This window comes from Ambystoma mexicanum, chromosome 5q (genome assembly GCF_040938575.1).
Source record: "Ambystoma mexicanum isolate Mex_15411 chromosome 5q, UKY_AmexF1_1, whole genome shotgun sequence".
NCBI lineage: Eukaryota > Metazoa > Chordata > Amphibia > Caudata > Ambystomatidae > Ambystoma > Ambystoma mexicanum.
In genome coordinates, this window is record NC_090933.1 from 992,818,109 (window position 1) to 992,837,751 (window position 19,643).

A 19,643-nucleotide genomic window follows, 5' to 3' on the forward strand; every position below is an offset into this window, starting at 1 on the left:
CGGAAGCGACGCAGGGATTCCGGGAAGTTAGGAATTAGGGAAGAAGTCGGGAGAAGGGAATCCAGGGGCCAGGGGATAGCAAGTAGAACTAGAGAAGGTTCGGAGCACACGTCCGATCACAGCTGTTAGGCAGAAACCTGTGCAGTTCCCTTGGGGAACACTGCAAAAGATTTAAGACTACAGGTAGAGCAGTAAACCCCTTTGGTAGCAGTCTGTACCACCCAGATTTACCTGGTAGCTGTGGCTGAGCAGTCAGACTTCTCTCAAGAAGAGTTAGGCAGTATGCAAAGTATACACAATATGTACCAAAACACAATAGCACAAGCAAACACTGACCAGAGCTTGGTTTCAAAAGTATATAGTTATTTATTTAAACTACACATAGGTTAAAAACACTCTAGCAAAATATAATAAACACTTCAAACACAGTTATAATGAAAGTAGATTCAATCCTTTCTCCTATCTAGACAACTCTAGGTTAACACCACTTAATTAAAACAGAGGTGAGTGCTTAACGTTAGATGACACTCTAGTAGTTTCCAAGAAAGGGAGAGAAAAAACAGAGATGGGTTAAACACACCACTCTAAGGTCCAGAACACTTGCAATAGGCTCAAAGAAGCACAAGGTCACAGGGGAGCAAAAGTCACTAGGCAGGGCCCACTCTTAGAGTAGCCGGAGCGAAAATGTGCCCAAGATCACACTGTTAGTTAGAGATTCAAAGTCTTGCAAGGAGTCAAAAAGAGTTTAGAGTGGCTCAGAAAGTTTAGCCAAAGTGTCCCAGGCACTCCCAGGTTCGAAAGCCGGGGACTAAATCTACCCCGTACAGTCGGTGGCAAGGGAAGCCAGGCGGAACACAGTACCTTAGGCGGAAAGGATCCTCCAGCGGGGGCAGTTGTTCCAGGCAGTGACAGCAAGGCTCGACGTCGGTCAGGGGAGAAGAATATCTCGCTGAAGAGCAGAAGAGAAAGGTCGTAGCACTGCCCGGGAAGAAACCAGCCGCGGAGTCCTCCGGTTAAAGGGTTGGTACCGACTTTCGCGGTATGGGGGTAAAGTGTGGTATTCCGGATGCCGGGGTGCTTGGCACAGGCAAGGCGGCCACGAGATACCTCAAAGAACGGAAAGAAGGCGAAAACTGGTTGTCCCCACCAGTCAAGGGAAGGAGCCACTCCGTTAAGAGTTCTCCTCGGTCGTCGGGAAAAAGTGGTGAGACGGTTCAGCAGGGCTCCACCGGGTGGTGTCGTCGAAGCAGGTCGGCTCAGCTCTTCCCTCGTCGGATTCTTGGTCCTGTGGCGACTTCTGAAGTCCCAGTCCCCAAAGCCCTGCTTTTATGCAGCAAGCCCCCATTCACCCAGCCTAGCTGTCACTCAAACATGCTAAGTGGTGAGCCGGGCGGCTCACCACTTGGGCCAATCAGGACGGAGTGCGACTTGAGTTACCAAGGTAACTCAGTCCAGGGTGCCTAAATCCCCCTCCACCCCTCCTAAGTATCCCAGACAGAGTGGCACCACTTTGGAGGGCTTCTGTGGAGAAGCCCGCCAAAAGTGGAACAAAGGGCTCCACTTTGGGTCAGAGTTACAGAGGCGAACACCAACGCCATTTTAGAATCAAGTTTTGGCAAAAAGTCCCAACCGGAGTTATAAAAATAAATATATAAACCGGCGGTATGTTTAAGGCTACCGTAAATAAATAATTAAATGTGTTAGCCTAAAACAATGGGAAATCTCATAGGGAAATATTCGCGGTCGAATATAAAAAGTAGTTTCCACTGCCACCAGCCAAAACTCGATCAGGGGGGACGGAGACGTGCCCCCTCGACTAACAGACCCTGGGGCAATCGAATTGCCCCAGCCAGTACGTCCACAATATGATGGTTTGTACTGGTTCTGTTCAGGATTCAAGACTAGCAAAGTCTTTGGTGACTTTACATGCCCTGGGAGACAGTAGTCAGTCCCAGGGTATGGAGTCTATGTTGGGGAGTCCCTAGGACACCCCTGGGTCACGGCACAGAGGGTGCTGTGTGACCCACATCACAAAAATACATGAGGCCCTATGGAGTAAAAGACCCCATAGCCCATTCAACACAAGGTTTAACCAAGAAAACACACTTCAACATGTCCAAGAGTGAGGGTAAAAGAGTCTCACTCTTGGCAGGAGAAAAAAATTAAACCCCAGAAATCCAGCAAAGCTGCTGGGGGACTCACTAGGTAGGGAAATTCAGCCTAAACAGAGAATTCTCCCTAACACTCGCCCCCCCCAGACTAAGGGACAGGAGGATTTAATCCACTCCTGGATGAACCTCATACCTCTAGTCGATGATATACATCCTAGAGAGTCCATCAGCATTTTGATGGTGACACCTTGACCTTTGCTTAAGGGAGAACTCAAAGGTTTTCTTTTGCAAGCTAAAGGACCTACAAACCCTTTGAGGAACATCAGTCTTTTTGTTATAGGGGATCTGGTTGACCAGTCCCTCAGAAGTTGGTACAGCTCCTGAACCTATGTTAGGCTTTTTGAAGGGGTCCTTATAAAGGATTCCCTTAGATCTAGAGGGGCCTCCAAGGTTCCTCACCACCTCTCTTGTGGGAGCAGGTTGGGTCTTAGGCCTCTTGGTTGGAGGGGTTGGGGTTAGGCAATGTACCTGCTTCCCCTTCCTCTTAGATCTACCCTTACCTATTTTAGGAGTTTCCCCCCTAATATTAGGATTTGAGTTGGGGTCTTCAGTAGAAGGTCCAACAGTCTGAAGGTTTTTGGCCTTAGACTTTTCTTTTCTGGTTTTCCACCAGCACTGAGAATTACCAGTTCTCTCAGGTCCAGATAGGGGCCTAGTTGGTCTATCCACCTCTTCCTCAGAAGCAGGGGGAGTCAGAGACTCTGAGACTAGGGGAACAATGATGGAGCTTGGTTGGGGCGCCCATGTTCCTAGCATACTATCCTGAAATGTGCCTGGGTTAGAGGTCAACTTACTAACACCAGGGCTTGTAGTGGGGTTCTCAGTAGAGGGTCCCACCGGCTTAGAAGGGTCCTTCAAGGTAGCCTTTCTAGCCAATTTGGTTAAGTTCTGCTTCTCCATACTGGGAGGCCTGGGGGTATGTGACACTACTCCTAGAGTTCTTAGGTCATTCCCCAACAGGACCTTCCCAGGTACCTCAGTCTGAACACTGACAGGGATCCTCACTGTCATGTTGTTACACTGAATGAGGGCTGGTAGGATAGGAACCATTTGGACAGGGCCTCCAGACATCTTAGTGGGACCTTTGGGTGCTTTGGCCACATCCTCAGGTTGAAAGAAGCTTTCATCCACTACTGTTCTGCTGGCCCCAGTGTCTCTCCTGGCAGGAGTATCCTGGCCATTGACAAGAACACTGTCCACATAATACACCTTAGAGTTAACAGGTAGGGAGTTATACACAACCCTATTCTGGGGACTAACCAGACCCATAGGCTCTAAGTTTACAGTTGCTTGAAGACCCAAGGGTTCTTCAGCAAAGAGTTCAAAGTGGGCACTAGCCATCTGTACTTCATCCTCAGGAGTGAAGGCTAAGGAGACTGTGCTGATCCCTGCAGGTTTACCCTTGCACTTGGGATCTCCTTTGATATGGTCAGTACCCTGACAGACATAGCATTGTCCAAATGCTCTCTGGAAGGGTGGCTTGTTCTGACCTCCTTCTGGCTTGTGGCCAGAAGGTACAGTAGCCTGACTAGGTTTCCCATGTGGCTTACCCTGGTTATTTTGTGGTTTGGGGCCCTCTTTGGGATAGGAATTATTAGAATTCTCTTTGGAGTCCTTTTTAGACTGTTTCTCCCCATCCTTCTTCTGAGTTACCCCAGAATCCTTGTGAGTGGCCCTGTTGGCAACCCACAAGTCAGCAGCCTTAGCTAGTTTCCTGGAATCCAATTCCCTGGAATCAGCCAAGTGTTGTCTGAGCTCAGGAGAGCAGGCATCATAAATAGTCTCCAACATAAACAAATTCTTCATACCTTCATAAGTGTTCACCTTGTAACCCTTAATCCATCCCTCTAAGTTTTTCAAACATTCACTCACCCAGGTAGCCCAAGGGGTACCGTCATGCTTTTTGAGGTTCCTAAACCTCTTAAGATACTGGGAAGGGGTCTTCCCAAACCTAGCTATCAAAGCTAGTTTCACACATTCATAGTCCTTCCTATCCTCCTCCCCCATCTCCATTACCACATCAGTTGCAACAGGGGGAAGCCTAGAGAACAACCAGGTGAGTAAGTCATTTCCTGTGATGTTCTGGAGCCCATGATTATATTCAAACAGAGACAACCAATCCAACACATCCAACTTAGGCTCATACATACCAACCAATTCTTTAGGCATCCGGGGTCTTTTAGGACTGGAACTTCTAGAGGAGCCAGAGAGAGAAACATTCTCAACAGATAATTTCTTCATTTCTAAGTCATACTTGAGCTCCATTTCCCTTAGCCTTAGTTCTTTGTCAGTTTGAGCATTAAGTTTCTTATACTCCAATTCTAGCTTCATTTTCTCCAGTTCAAAGTACTGAGGACTAAATGTGGGACCTGGTAAAGGTCCAGTAGGCACAGCAGGTAGAGCAGGCAGAGGCCTAGGGGGGACAGTTACAACAGCCTCACCCTCCTCTTCTGACTCTTCCTCAGAAACATCAACATTTTGCTCCATGTTAACTTCAACACTGTCATCTACAGTTGCTGGAGTGGTAGGTTCCTCTGAACCATCACCCAGACTTTGGTTAGCTAACAATCTTTCAATCAGCTCCATTTTCTTGCCCTTAGTCAGGAGATCCTTATGTTTACAGAGCACTCTTAAACAGTCAGCAGTTTTGGCTGCAAGGGACTCTTGACTATAGCTTTCTATAACTGACATGTTAGAGGTTTTACTTTTTCAGTGCTAAGCTTTGTGGTTAGTTGCACTAAGGTATCTAAAGCACAATAAAATGTATACTCAATACAAATCCCACCGCTGTACACCAGTGTTAGGCAGAAACCTGTGCAGTTCCCTTGGGGAACACTGCAAAAGATTTAAGACTACAGGTAGAGCAGTAAACCCCTTTGGTAGCAGTCTGTACCACCCAGATTTACCTGGTAGCTGTGGCTGAGCAGTCAGACTTCTCTCAAGAAGAGTTAGGCAGTATGCAAAGTATACACAATATGTACCAAAACACAATAGCACAAGCAAACACTGACCAGAGCTTGGTTTCAAAAGTATATAGTTATTTATTTAAACTACACATAGGTTAAAAACACTCTAGCAAAATATAATAAACACTTCAAACACAGTTATAATGAAAGTAGATTCAATCCTTTCTCCTATCTAGACAACTCTAGGTTAACACCACTTAATTAAAACAGAGGTGAGTGCTTAACGTTAGATGACACTCTAGTAGTTTCCAAGAAAGGGAGAGAAAAAACAGAGATGGGTTAAACACACCACTCTAAGGTCCAGAACACTTGCAATAGGCTCAAAGAAGCACAAGGTCACAGGGGAGCAAAAGTCACTAGGCAGGGCCCACTCTTAGAGTAGCCGGAGCGAAAATGTGCCCAAGATCACACTGTTAGTTAGAGATTCAAAGTCTTGCAAGGAGTCAAAAAGAGTTTAGAGTGGCTCAGAAAGTTTAGCCAAAGTGTCCCAGGCACTCCCAGGTTCGAAAGCCGGGGACTAAATCTACCCCGTACAGTCGGTGGCAAGGGAAGCCAGGCGGAACACAGTACCTTAGGCGGAAAGGATCCTCCAGCGGGGGCAGTTGTTCCAGGCAGTGACAGCAAGGCTCGACGTCGGTCAGGGGAGAAGAATATCTCGCTGAAGAGCAGAAGAGAAAGGTCGTAGCACTGCCCGGGAAGAAACCAGCCGCGGAGTCCTCCGGTTAAAGGGTTGGTACCGACTTTCGCGGTATGGGGGTAAAGTGTGGTATTCCGGATGCCGGGGTGCTTGGCACAGGCAAGGCGGCCACGAGATACCTCAAAGAACGGAAAGAAGGCGAAAACTGGTTGTCCCCACCAGTCAAGGGAAGGAGCCACTCCGTTAAGAGTTCTCCTCGGTCGTCGGGAAAAAGTGGTGAGACGGTTCAGCAGGGCTCCACCGGGTGGTGTCGTCGAAGCAGGTCGGCTCAGCTCTTCCCTCGTCGGATTCTTGGTCCTGTGGCGACTTCTGAAGTCCCAGTCCCCAAAGCCCTGCTTTTATGCAGCAAGCCCCCATTCACCCAGCCTAGCTGTCACTCAAACATGCTAAGTGGTGAGCCGGGCGGCTCACCACTTGGGCCAATCAGGACGGAGTGCGACTTGAGTTACCAAGGTAACTCAGTCCAGGGTGCCTAAATCCCCCTCCACCCCTCCTAAGTATCCCAGACAGAGTGGCACCACTTTGGAGGGCTTCTGTGGAGAAGCCCGCCAAAAGTGGAACAAAGGGCTCCACTTTGGGTCAGAGTTACAGAGGCGAACACCAACGCCATTTTAGAATCAAGTTTTGGCAAAAAGTCCCAACCGGAGTTATAAAAATAAATATATAAACCGGCGGTATGTTTAAGGCTACCGTAAATAAATAATTAAATGTGTTAGCCTAAAACAATGGGAAATCTCATAGGGAAATATTCGCGGTCGAATATAAAAAGTAGTTTCCACTGCCACCAGCCAAAACTCGATCAGGGGGGACGGAGACGTGCCCCCTCGACTAACAGACCCTGGGGCAATCGAATTGCCCCAGCCAGTACGTCCACAATATGATGGTTTGTACTGGTTCTGTTCAGGATTCAAGACTAGCAAAGTCTTTGGTGACTTTACATGCCCTGGGAGACAGTAGTCAGTCCCAGGGTATGGAGTCTATGTTGGGGAGTCCCTAGGACACCCCTGGGTCACGGCACAGAGGGTGCTGTGTGACCCACATCACAAAAATACATGAGGCCCTATGGAGTAAAAGACCCCATAGCCCATTCAACACAAGGTTTAACCAAGAAAACACACTTCAACATGTCCAAGAGTGAGGGTAAAAGAGTCTCACTCTTGGCAGGAGAAAAAAATTAAACCCCAGAAATCCAGCAAAGCTGCTGGGGGACTCACTAGGTAGGGAAATTCAGCCTAAACAGAGAATTCTCCCTAACAACAGCTAGTAGCAGCGTTGAGACGCACGGGGCCGCGGGGGTGTGGCTTCTTTAAAGAGGACGCTGCGTAGAACGTGAAGACTGGCGAGCAGCGTTCTGAGCTTGCCGCCATTTTGGTAGTATTATGGAGTGTAAGGCCCGACGTGTCAGGGACCAGGAGGCCCAGAAGGGGCGAGTTCGATGGTTCATGACAGCATGCCTCCTCCGGAAACTCGTTCCACCGGGTTTGCTCGGGTGTATGAGATGGAACCTTCTGAGTAGCCTGGGGGTATTTAGATTTGAGATAGGTTCCCAAGTGCATTCCCTGGGGGGATATCCTTTCCATTCCACCAGGTACTGGAGTTTGCCACTTCTATATCTAGAATAGCAAATCCTGGAGACCTCATACTCCAGTTGGTCATTGATGAGTACTGGTTTGGGCCGAAGGTTAGTTCGAGAGGTCTGAACATATGGCTTCATTAAGGACGTGTGAAAGACTGGGTGGATTTTCTTCCAGGAGTCTGGAAGCTTGAGTCTGTAGGCCACTGGGTTGATGATTTCCTTTATAAGGAATGGCCCATAATATAGAGGAGCCAATTTATTTGGTTGCAAATGCTGTGGTAGCAGTTTCGAGGACAGCCAAACCTTATCCCCTATTGTGTAGGAGGGGTTTGGTCTTCGTTTGGAGTCCGCATACAGTTTGGTCTGGGTCCTGGCCTTTTCTAATTGTTCTTTGGCTTCTCTTTGAACATTAATGAGCATTTCAATCCAGGAATCGACTGTTGGAACTGGTGTAGTATGAGGAAAGAGGGAGGGTAGAACCGAAGGGTGGAATCCTTGGCTACAGAAAAAAGGACTGGTCTTAATAGCAGAGTGGTCCGAATTATTATAGGCAAATTCTGCCACTGGTATTAAGAGGGACCAATCGTCCTGGACCTTGGTAGCGAAGCAACAGAGTTATTGTTCCAAGGTTTGGTTTACGCGCTGTGTGGCTCCGTTGGTTTGGGGATGATATCCTGAGGAAAGAGCGCGTTGGATTCCTAGTATTTGGCAACGATGTTTCCAGAACTGAGAAATGTATTGGGGCCCTCTGTCTGATATGATCTTGGAAGGAAGTCCATGCAGTCGGAATATGTGTTCCAGGAAAATTCCAGCAAGTTCTGACGAGGATGGCAGTTTAAACAGAGGTGTAAAATGGGCCACATGGGTGAACAAATGAATGGTGACCATGATGGTTGTGTATCCCTGGAAGGTGGTAATTCCACAATGAAGTCTGTTGCTATGAATTCCCAAGGCCTGGTTAGAAGTGGAGGTTGCTGCAATAGACCCGCTAGTCTCTTGTTGTCATGTTTGTTTTGATTACAGACAGAGCATGCCTGGATATACCTTTGTACATCAGCTTTCACTCCAGGCCACCAAAATTGCCTTTGTATTAATCGGAGGGTATTGGTAATACCACGATGCCCGGAGTAAAGAGTATCGTGACAGAGATTTATTATCCTTTGCTGTAGTTTTTATGTCGGGATGACCAAGGCATTTGAACAAGTATCCATTTTTGGTCTTCAGTTTCCACTGGTTATTGTCCGAGATATCTTCCCAGAGTTCCGAGGATTGAGTCTGACTGCGGACTTCATCTAGGAGGCTGGTCGCCTGGGCTACAATTATTGTGTGGGGAAACATCTTGGGAAATGTTCGGTCATCAGGAGGTTCATAGTCAGGGCACCGAGGCAAGGCGTCAGCAATTACGTTTTGTGTTCCCGGAACATGGTGAATTTGAAACTGGTATTGAGCAAAGAAGAACGCCCAACGGGCCTGATGGCTGTTCCTGCATTCCAGGGCCTGTAACACTTGGAGATTTCGATGGTCCGTTCGAACCTGGACAGGATGTTTAGCTCCCAGAAGTAAATGACACCACTCGGTGAAGGCTTGACGGATGGCTAGAAGTTCCTTTTCTAAGACTGAGTAATGAGTTTCACTGGAGGTCAATGTCCGTGAAAGATAGGCAATAGGATGTTCCAGCCCGTCATCTAGTTCCTGTTTCAGAACTGCTCTGATGGCATAGTTAGAGACATCTGTTTCCAATAGGAATGGTCGATTTATATCAGGTTGAACCAGGATGGGGGTTTGTGTAAATTCTGTTTTCAGGCGTTGGAAGGCCTTCTCCTGGGCTGGGGTCCAATGATTGGGAGTATCTTTCTTCAACAAGGAGATGATCGGTTGAACAATCTCGGAGAAGGATGGTATAAACTTCCGATAGAAATTGGCCAAGCCCAGGAAAGATTGGATCTGTTTTACAGAGGTCGGAGTTGGCCAGGATAGTATGGCCTTAACCTTGGATTGATCCATGCCTATGCCATCTGGGCTAAAGACAAATCCTATATAGTGAACAGTGGAAACATGAAAAAGGCATTTCTCGGGTTTTGCTAGAAGCTTGTGTTCACGTAGCCGTTGTAACACTGATTTAACATGTTCTTCATGCTTGAGATGATCCTTAGAGAATATCAAAATATCTTCCAAGTAGACGATGACGAAAAGAAATAGCATATCCGAAAACACCCGGTACATAAAGCGTTGGAAGATTGCCGGAGCATTAGAGAGTCCAAAGGGCATGACCAAGTATTTGTTCTGTTCTGAAGGCTGTCTTCCATTCGTCACCTTCTCTAATACGATTCAGGTGATAAGCACCCCTGAGATCCAATTTGGTGAATATTACGGCTCCTCTTACGGCTTCCGGGATATCCATCCTTAAGGGTGCACTGATTAAGACCTCAATGATCAAGACAAGGTCTGAGTTCCTTGGTGTCTTTTTTAGGAACAAAAAATAATGAGGCTCCAGCCGGAGACTTGAATGGGCGTATGGTGCCATTTTTTTGGTTAGTATCTAGGTATTCACGAAGGGCCTTTTTCTCTGGTTCAGACAGGATAAACATCCTTCCAAAGGGAATTACGGCTGAAGGTTCGGTTTCAATAGCACAGTCCTCAGGCCTATGGGGTGGCAGGGCTTGGACAATAGCAGAAGAGAACACATCGGCGTATTCCTGGTAGGTTTTAGGAACCTGGATGATGTTGGAGACCATAAGAGGATCTTGCTGAGTTGTTGAATGTTCTTCTGATGTTGTCGGTGAAGGATCCTGGAGCAGATAATGGGACATGCAAAATTCGGAACCTAGGAATAGGGAAGCAGCTGTCCAATTGATGTATGGGTTGTGTTTTAGTAGCCAGGGCATTCCCAAAACCATTGGGTAATGGGCATATTTTATGATGTCAAACTTTATCCTTTCTCGGTGATGGTTTATAGCAAGCTCAATTTCCTTAGTCTGAAGGGTTATGGGTCCAGAAGAAAGAGGTCTTCCATCAATTGCTTCTACAGGTTGGAGGACTTTCCGGGATTCGTAAGGAATATGATGTTTAAGGACCCATTCCTGATCTATGAATATTCCCATGGCCCCACAGTCCACTAGTGCCAGAATGGGTTAGGATTTGTTCTTAGATGATGATAGAAAAGCCTGTAAAACTACCAGGGAGTTTTGTCCAGGAGAGTTCAAGGATGGTATAGATGTGGAGCCTGCATCTCTCTCCCGAAACTGAGCTCCATCTAGGATCGGGAGCTGGCGTTTCCCGAACGCCGTGGATGGGCTAAGGGACATTCTCTGACTAAATGCTTGTCCGAGGCACAGTACATGCATAAGCCAGCCTTCTCAGCCTTTCTTGGGGGGATATGGGTCCACGGAAGGCCCCTAGCTGAATGGGTTCGGGTTCATTTATAGGAACAGGAGAATCTTCGGATTTTGAAGGGCTCACACGAGGATTTTTTTGGATGGTTGACTTGGTCTTCCTTTTCTCTGCCTTCCTTTCCTGGATGCGGAAATCAATAAGTAGAGCAAGATCCATAAGTTCCTGGTAAGAACTAGGACGTGCTACCCTGGTTAATTCATCCTTAACATCTTCATTTAGCCCTCTTCGAAAGAGGATGAAGCAAGCTTCAGAAGGCCAACCCGCTTCTTTAGCCAATTGCTTGAATCGAGTTACGTAGGTGAGCATGTCCTGAGAGCCTTGCTGGAAATCGAGTAAACGTTCTTGAGCACTAAAGACCTGTTCTGGGCGGTCAGACATAGTCTTTAGTGCTTGAAGGAATCCATCATAATCATCCAAAAGGGAATCTCCGGTGTTAACTAATGGTGTGGCCCAGGCTAAGGCATTCCCGGAGAGGTGAGAAATAATAAAGCCCACTTTAGCCCTGGGGGTGGAAAAATAATAAGGTTTAAAGGTAAAGTGGACCAAACAAGAATCCAGGAATCCTCAGAGGGTTTTTGCACAGCCGTCATATTTGTCAACAATGCCGCCCAATAGCACGCTGTCCTTTGAGGCAGAGTCGCGTGAAAGTACCAATTGTTTCAGCGTGGCGTTCTCCGCTTTCAAGTTCTGTACTTCGGTCGATAGTTCTTGCATGCCACGCATAAGATCCTGGATGGCCGCCTCCATGTCTGTATCAACTTCGGTCAGGTGGCGTCTCAATCTGTCACAGGTTTCCCCCTTTCTCACCTGTCTATGTTGCCTGATGTCCTCTTTAGGTGGAGTCTTCTTTCGCATTGTTCGGGACTTAAATAAGCCCACTCGGCCATCCTCGGCTTCTAGATTACGTTCAGCTTCGATGTCCAGGATCACGGGAAACTCTGGGAGTATTCAAGAAGGAGTTGGGGGGCACGCGGAAGTGACGCAGGGATTCTGGGAAGTTAGGAATTAGGGAAGAAGTCGGGAGAAGGGAACCCAGGGGCCAGGGGATAGCAAGTAGCACTAGAGAAGGTTCGGAGCACACGTCCGATCACAGCTAGTAGCAGCGTTGAGACGTGCGGGGCCGCAGGGGTGTGGCTTCTTTATAGAGGACGCTGCATAGAACGTGAAGACTGGCGAGCAGCGTTCTGAGCTTGCCGCCATGTTGGTAGTATTATGGAGTGTAAGGCCCGACGTGTCAGGGACCAGGAGGCCCAGAAAGGGCGAGTTTGATGGTTCATGACACATCCATACAATGGACTGTGACCTGTCATTTAAAACACACTTTGCCAAGAAAACCCAAACAGCATAGTCCCAGTTTGAGCTCCTTCGCAATGTTAACCCTGCCTTCCTCGCCATGAGGTTCAGATTGGTTGTCCAATCCCTGGTCATTTCCCACCTGAAGGGTGACCAAAGCTTATTCACAATAGTCCTAGATGCCACATTGGCCCTTCTGAAAGTCTTCCAACACGACTTCAGCATGCATAATCGTAGAACTAAGAAAATGCAAGCACATCCCCCTATACACAAAGAGCTGTACTGGCCACCCCTTGAAGAAGGCATCATGTTCAAAGAAGTGTGCATGACCTACAAATCAGTTGCAATCAAAATACCATTCTGCCTCACCGAGACACTCACCATCTTCATAGGCTAACACACTACTAGAAGCCACAACATTGCCAGGCTAGAAAGGAAATAAATTCATAAAGACATAAAGAACGGCAAGAGAGAAACAGGCCTTTTGCTTCTTAACACCATATCCTTACAAGATACCAGTGCAAAGACTGGCTCCCTCCATCCTACTCTTTAGGAGGGACCTGATTACTTAACTCTTTAAGCAACATCTTGTCTATTGCTGATCACTCCACTCAACCCTTCTGGACCCTCTCTGGAACTTTCCCTCTTGCTTACCCCCTCAACCCATTCCAGCTACCTCTGCTTTGCCTGCATCTATCCTGTAACACTAGGGTACAACCTGTTGCTTCCCAGCTACGTTTGAACTTTATAAATCACATACATAAAAACATTAATCATAAACATTAGTGCATTTTATTGTTGAAACTCCTACAAACTTGCAGATCCATGCCACTCAATGATAGCCAATGGCACCTGTAAGGGAAAACAGAAAAACTCACCCATTTAAGAGCCAACGTTGAACCTGCTTGTTTCACCCATATCTTGGAAGCCGGATCATCAAGCTTGTAATAATCCCCTTGATGCGATTCTGATACACGTACTATAGTGTGCGTTCTAAGGCCTTTTCCCTAGTTTTTTTTTTTCACTCTTGCAGTTCTTTGTCTCCAGTTTAGCAATGCCTTGGCTTCTGGTGGCATGTTCGCCTCCTGAAATGGTATGTTTGTGGGCAAGGTACACTGGGATTTTAGTTGGGACTATTTTATAGGAGATGAAGACTGTCTTGAACATAATGTGTAAAGCAAGGGTCAACCAGTATTTACATATTCCTTTGATGAGGCATGCTGCAGCATGCTAGATGGCTTTCAGAGGGCACAGTGTAGTATGCAGGAATCCTGAGTGAAAGGCATTGACACCAAGAACGAAAACATCTGCATAAGTATTCAAAATCTAAATAGAGATAAGTGATCTAGCTGAGTGCTAAGTCCTCAGCTAGGATCCTTGCAAGATAAGAATGTTGCAATTGTATGTTATATATATCACTAAATATGCAAAATGATATTTTTCTGTAACCAAGCCACACACAACTAACAGTGCTGCGATGCAAAAGGGCTGTATGAGCGCTATACAAGTGTAATAAATAAAAACATAAATAAATACTGCTATGGCATTTCAATCTTTTGTAGATAATCGCTAACCTTTCTTCTAGGATACGTTACAGTAGATCCTCGCAACCATCCCCTCACAGACCAAAGTCCTGTCCTTCTGTCCTTCGGCTAATGTGACTGAGGATCTCTGTTTTTGATATCCTTAAATCCAATGGGCGAGGCAGACATTATAAATGTTATGAGAAAAATGAAGGCATCGTCTGAACAGGTGTTCACTTGCCAAGCCAGGATCATCAAGGATAACATAGTCATCCTGTCCCCTACCCTACTTTCATTGTTCAACAGTTCCTTTAACCAAGGGGTGTTGTCCAAAGAGCTGAAGATGTGCTGCATCCTTACACTTCTAAAGAAGCCATCCAAAGAAAGAGCTACCTTGACAACTATCACCCTCTTGCCATCACCCCATTTTTTTGCAAAGATCCATGAGAAAGTGATGTTCACCTAGTTCCAGACCTTCACAGAATCAAATGACCTATTGCGTGACCACCCACTTGGGCTTGGCCTACAAGGAGTACAATGTCTGTACTACTCTGTATGAGACATTAACTCATTTTTTTCTCTCAAAGATAACAGTCCTACTTGACTTGTACTCTTCTTTTGACACTGCTAACCATAATACCTTCCTCACCACTCTGGAAAACTGCTTTAATAATAAAATCACTACTGGCAGGAGGTTGTCTTTCTTTCTTCTTGACTGAGAGATACCAGTTAGGTCTGGCATATTTCTTTCTCAGTTGACTATCTCCCAATGCATGATACCCTACGGTTGTATTATGCACCATTTGACTCTTTAAACCTACCCCTCACCTCTGCAGACCCTATCACCCAAATCGCCATGACACCTCTTCTACTCCTAACCTTTTTTGTCGTGCACCTCCCTTATCCCTTATCCAAGCCTATATGTATGATAACAATCTCAATATCTCTGAAGCTGAAACCAGTTACCTTGGCTCTGCCATGTTTCCCTCTTTACCATTTCGGAGACCTGATTTTCTGGGCCCGTCCCCTACTATGTTTCCCTCAGTTAGAACTTCATGTGTTGTCCTCAACATCTCTTGCGCCTTCACTGCTCAGATTCTCGAACTCTCTAAAGAACTTGTCTCCAGCTTCAAATTCATAAATGCATTTGGACTTTCTTCAACTTCTCTTCTAATATGGATGTGGTCATGGCTCTGGTCCTCTCTGTGCTTGACTACTGCATAAGCCTTGACCTATGTCTCTCTACATTCCTTATGCGCATGATGCTAGTTATGAAGAGCAAGGTTTTGAGGCTCATCATGGACCTCAGAAATAGAGATGACATTACCCTTCCTTAAAATGTATTTATTGGCTCTCTTCTGGAACTAGGATTTCCTTCAAGGCCCTCTGCATCATTGCCCTGGCATACTGGGGCCAAGGTCCAGATCCCTCCAGATTGAATCCCTCACCACTGCTCCTCTGGGGTATTAGGATCTACTTTTCCAGGTTGCTTGGCATCCAGTGAGACAAGTGGAAATACGTACAGGTAGATTCCTAGGTGCCACCAGAGCCTATCTTTGGAACTCTCCACCTCTTACCTTGAGGGCAGTAGAAAGTCATTCTCATTTCCGGAAATTACTGACGACTACCCTCTTGAAGAATTGCTTTGGCTCTTAGGCCTTGCTCCTGTTAATTCTGTTCCTCTGGGCCAGCTTCCCCAGGCCCTCACTGGCATTAAGGCCCTTTGGTCCTTGGACTACCCTGGCACACTTTACATCCTGAGCTCTCTTCAGTGGGCCTCGATCTTCCTTCTGTACCACTGCCATGTTCTTGGATCACCTGCCTTTCACTTATGGGTTCTACTGGTTAAGTGTGTATATCCCATCTATTTTTGAGGTTCCTGTTGATATTTTGTACATAGGTTTGGGCTCCAGAGTGCCCTCTGCACTTATTTCCCCACACTGGGACTTCTGCCTGTCTCCATAGTCTCCTACTTCCATTCATTTAGCACTTTTCTGATCTGAATATGACAGTTCTTTTTAGACCAGTCTCTCCCTTCCCCCTTTCAACTTGTGGCACCTCAAAGTATTTGCATTCCCAGAAAGTGCCTTATAAATCAACTATATATTAGTACATATTAATTTGTAAGACTGAACATGTAAAGAAATGTGTTATATCAAACAACATTATATTTATTGCTTACAACAGCAGTGCTTTTTTTCTTGCAAACGTCTTAATAAATGTATAACAGAACTTTAATACTGATTAATGTTACCACCCTTTCCAGATGATAACATTGGAGAACTGGACAGCAACAATTAATTACACCTATGAAGTCCAGGCTATCACTGTTACCAACCCTTGTGTGGATTTATGCCAGTTACCTTGGTATAGCCTGATCTACAATGGAGAATCCACAGGTACTGTAAACAGAATTATTTACATTGTTCCCATGTACCAAATTATAGAGCTTCCAAGAATATCAGGTAATACAATGTTAATATCACACAAACAAATTACGTTTTAAAATGCAACTGAAGTCAGAAAATGGTGCATACCTACATAAAAGCGTTGTTTTGGGTCAGGGCCTCCCACTGAGCATCAGTCACTCTTTTTCTCCCTCTGTCTTCCTCTCCATGTTCCCTCAATGTTATTCTACTACCACTCCCCTTCTCTCTATACTTTTATCTACTCCCCTCTCTGTTACTCTCCCTTCCATCTACTCTCCACTGTTCTGCACTCTACTACTCACCACTCAGCTTCAACTGATCAGTACTATTTTCTCCCACTATTTCCAACTACACTCTTCTCTCACTACAATACACCCTCCTCCTGCTACACTACACTCTCCTACTGCTACACTACACTCTCCTACCGCTACACTCTCCTACCACTACACTACGCTCAACTCACAACTCCTCCCACAGTCACCCTCCCAGTCTACTTTCCCAAATAATCGCATTCATACCCCTACTTTCTCTTTTAGTCTCACTCACTCACCTTACACACGCCCTCACACCCAAGTGCCACTGTCTCTCACCAACAAATACCTCACCATGCACATGTTTTTATGTGATCCTCCTTCTCTGTGCTCCGTTGCATTGTCCTTCCACCACCTAGTCTCTTGGTCTGCCTTCTCCTCCCGGGACCTCAATCCAACAACCCACACTGCCTTGAAATTCCTGCCCTCATTATTTCCTCCTCCCCTTTTTGATTGGGCTCTGCCTCAGCTGGTTATCTGGGCCAATCCTTATCTTCTCCGCCCTCAGGTGCCAGGTTACAGAGATGAGAAACCATAACACAGTCCTTAATCCCCTACCCCTTTTCCAACAGCAATCCGCTGGTGATCCGCAATGGTGCTCTACTACAAACACAGTTAACTTCAGTGTTTTTATTTGTTGTTGAAGGAGCGTCTGAATTGGCAGTTTGTTTGCGCGACGGTTCGCTGGTTTTCTTTTCATCACCACCTCTCTCACTAGTGAGCCGTCTGATTGTGTCTCTGCCACAAAGAATCCTGGTCTTAGAGTCCCTACCGGACAAGAGAATTCACACTGGCCAACATGTTATACGACAGGTATGGGTAAATGAAATTGGTACTTTGCATTTCCAACCAGGCACAGTTAGTATGGACAGAGACTGTGACCCTCCCAACTCCTCACCCCACCTCTGGGTCCGAACCGGCTCTGGCAAGTACCCTGGTAATCCTCCAGCCCCAAGTTGATAGGGGTCCACATTCCTTGTGACAGCATAAGGCTCCTGACTCTGTCACACAATTCATTCTCTTAATGTGTGTTAGGAAGAATTCTCTGTTTAGGCTGAATTTCCTAACCTAGTGAGTCCCCCAGCAGCTTTGCTGGATTTTGTGGGGTTTATTTTTTTCTCCTGCCAAGAGTGAGACTCTTTTATCCTCACTCTTGGACATGACTTGAGAGTGTTCTCTGTGACTTGCTATGTGCTTATGGGCTGGGGGGGTAATTTTCCCCCTAGGCCATCATTGGTTTTTGAAGGTGTGTTACACAGCACCCTCAGTGCAGTAGCACAGGGGTGTCTTAGAGACCCCCAAACATAGACTCCACACTCTGGGACTGACTACTGTCTCCCTGGGTCTGTAAAGTTACCATTGACTTTACTAGTCTTAACTTAGGAACTTAACCAGTACAAACCATCTTACTGTGGAAGTACTGGTAGGGGCAATTAGATTGCCCCTGGGTCTGTTGTCGAGGGGGTACTGTCCCGTCCCCCCTCGCCGAGTTCTGGCTGGTGGCAGTGGATACCACGGAAATATTCCACCGGAATATTTCCCAATGGGATTTCCCATTGGTTTTTTATGCACCACTTTTTGGTGCAATGTTAAAGATACCGCCTTTTTATTTATTTAATATAAATTCACCGGTTGGGATTTTTTGCCGGAACTCGCCGCCAAAATGGCGTCTAGGTTCACTTCAGTAACCCTGAACCCGAGTCGAGCCTTTGTTCCACTTTTGGCGGGCTTCTGCACAGAAACCCTCCAAAGTGGTGCCGTTGTGTCTGGGTACCACAGGGGGTGTGGGAGGGGGTTTATGCACCCTGGACCGAGTTGCCTTGCCAACTCAGGTCGCACTCTAGTGTGATTGGCCCAAGTGGTGAGCCACCCCGCTCACCACTTAGCATGTTTGAGTGACAGCTGGCTGTATGAATGGGGGTTTGCTGCATAAAAGCAGGGTTTTTGGGACTGGTTCTTCAGAAGTCGCCACAGGACCTAAGAAGCCGAAGAGGGAGAAGCCGAGCCGACCTGCCAAGACGACACCACCGGTGAAGCCCTGCAGAATCGTCTCACCACTTTTCCCGACGACAGAGGAGATCTCCTGCCGGAGAGTCTTCTTCCCTTAACTGGTGGGGACAACCAGTTGCTGCCTTCTTTTCGCCGTCCCGAAGCATCTCGTGGCCGCCTTGCCTGTGCCAAGCACCCTGGCAACCGGGATACCACTTTTTACCTCAACCGCGAAAGAGGGGTAAAAATCCTTTGTGACCGGAGAACTCCACGGCTGGCCTCATCCCTGGTAGTGCAACGACCTGCAGCCTTCCTCCCCGTCGAGATCACCTCTTCCTCGGGACGACGCCGCGACTTGCACCCACTACCAGGAACGACTACCACCGCTGGAGGAATCTTTCCACTTTTAAAGGTACTGTGATCCGCCCGGCCTCCCTTGCCACCGATTGTACGGGGTAGATTTAGCCCTCGGCTCTCGAACCTGGGTAGGTCTGGGACACCCTAACTAAACTTTTCAGAACCATAGTAAAACCGTTTTCTACTCACCTGCAAAGACTTGTGACATTGTGTGATCTTGGGCACATTTTCGCCTGGCTCCCTCTAACGCGGGCCCCGAACTAATTCCCCTTGTTCCACTATTGTCTGTCTTTGCCAACCTTATGTGAAAAGTGTTTTACCTAACTGCTCTCTTTATTCCTGCCTTTTCCCTCCCTTTTGGTAATACTTGTTGGAGTACCATCTAACGTTAAGTGCTCACCTCTGGTTGGAAATAAGTGGTGTTAACTTAGAATTGTCCAACAAACGATTAGGGATGTACATATGAGTAATAGTAACTGTGTTTGACTTTCTTATCTTTTCTAATGTGCTAGTGTAATTTATGAGTGTACCTTTAATAAATAAGTTTATACTTTGACACCTAGCTCTGGTCAGTGTTTGCTTGTGCTATTGTACCTCTGTACCTATTATGTATCCTCTGTATACTGCCTAACTCTTCTTGAGGGAAGTCTGACTGCTCAGCCACAGCTACCACAGTGAATCTGTGCGGTGCAGACTGCTACCAAGTGGGTTTACTGCCAACACCTGTAGTCTTAAATCTTTTGCAGTGGTCCCAGAGGGAACTGTACAGGTTTCTGCCTAACAATGTGAATAAAAATAGATACATTTTGCTCAGTATAGCCAGTATGGTTTAAGGCCCCAGGATTAACTCAAGCATCAGTGCCTCATGTGAAGGTTCAAAAGGGTTCTATCAATTCCTTTTAATTCTGGGTCCTTTTCTTTTCCAGGAAGCTTAACAC

The 19,643-nt window shown here is 46.6% G+C and overlaps 1 protein-coding gene across 1 annotated transcript in view; it reads left to right on the forward strand.

Moving 5' to 3' along the window:
- The window catches only part of LOC138498336 (fibrocystin-L-like), a 339,059-nt gene that overhangs the window by 274,906 nt on the left and 44,510 nt on the right, over positions 1-19,643 (forward strand). The window contains exon 7 of the mRNA XM_069622135.1: positions 15,886-16,018. Coding sequence (XP_069478236.1) covers positions 15,886-16,018 — 133 coding nt within the window. The remainder of the gene's footprint in view (positions 1-15,885; positions 16,019-19,643) is intronic.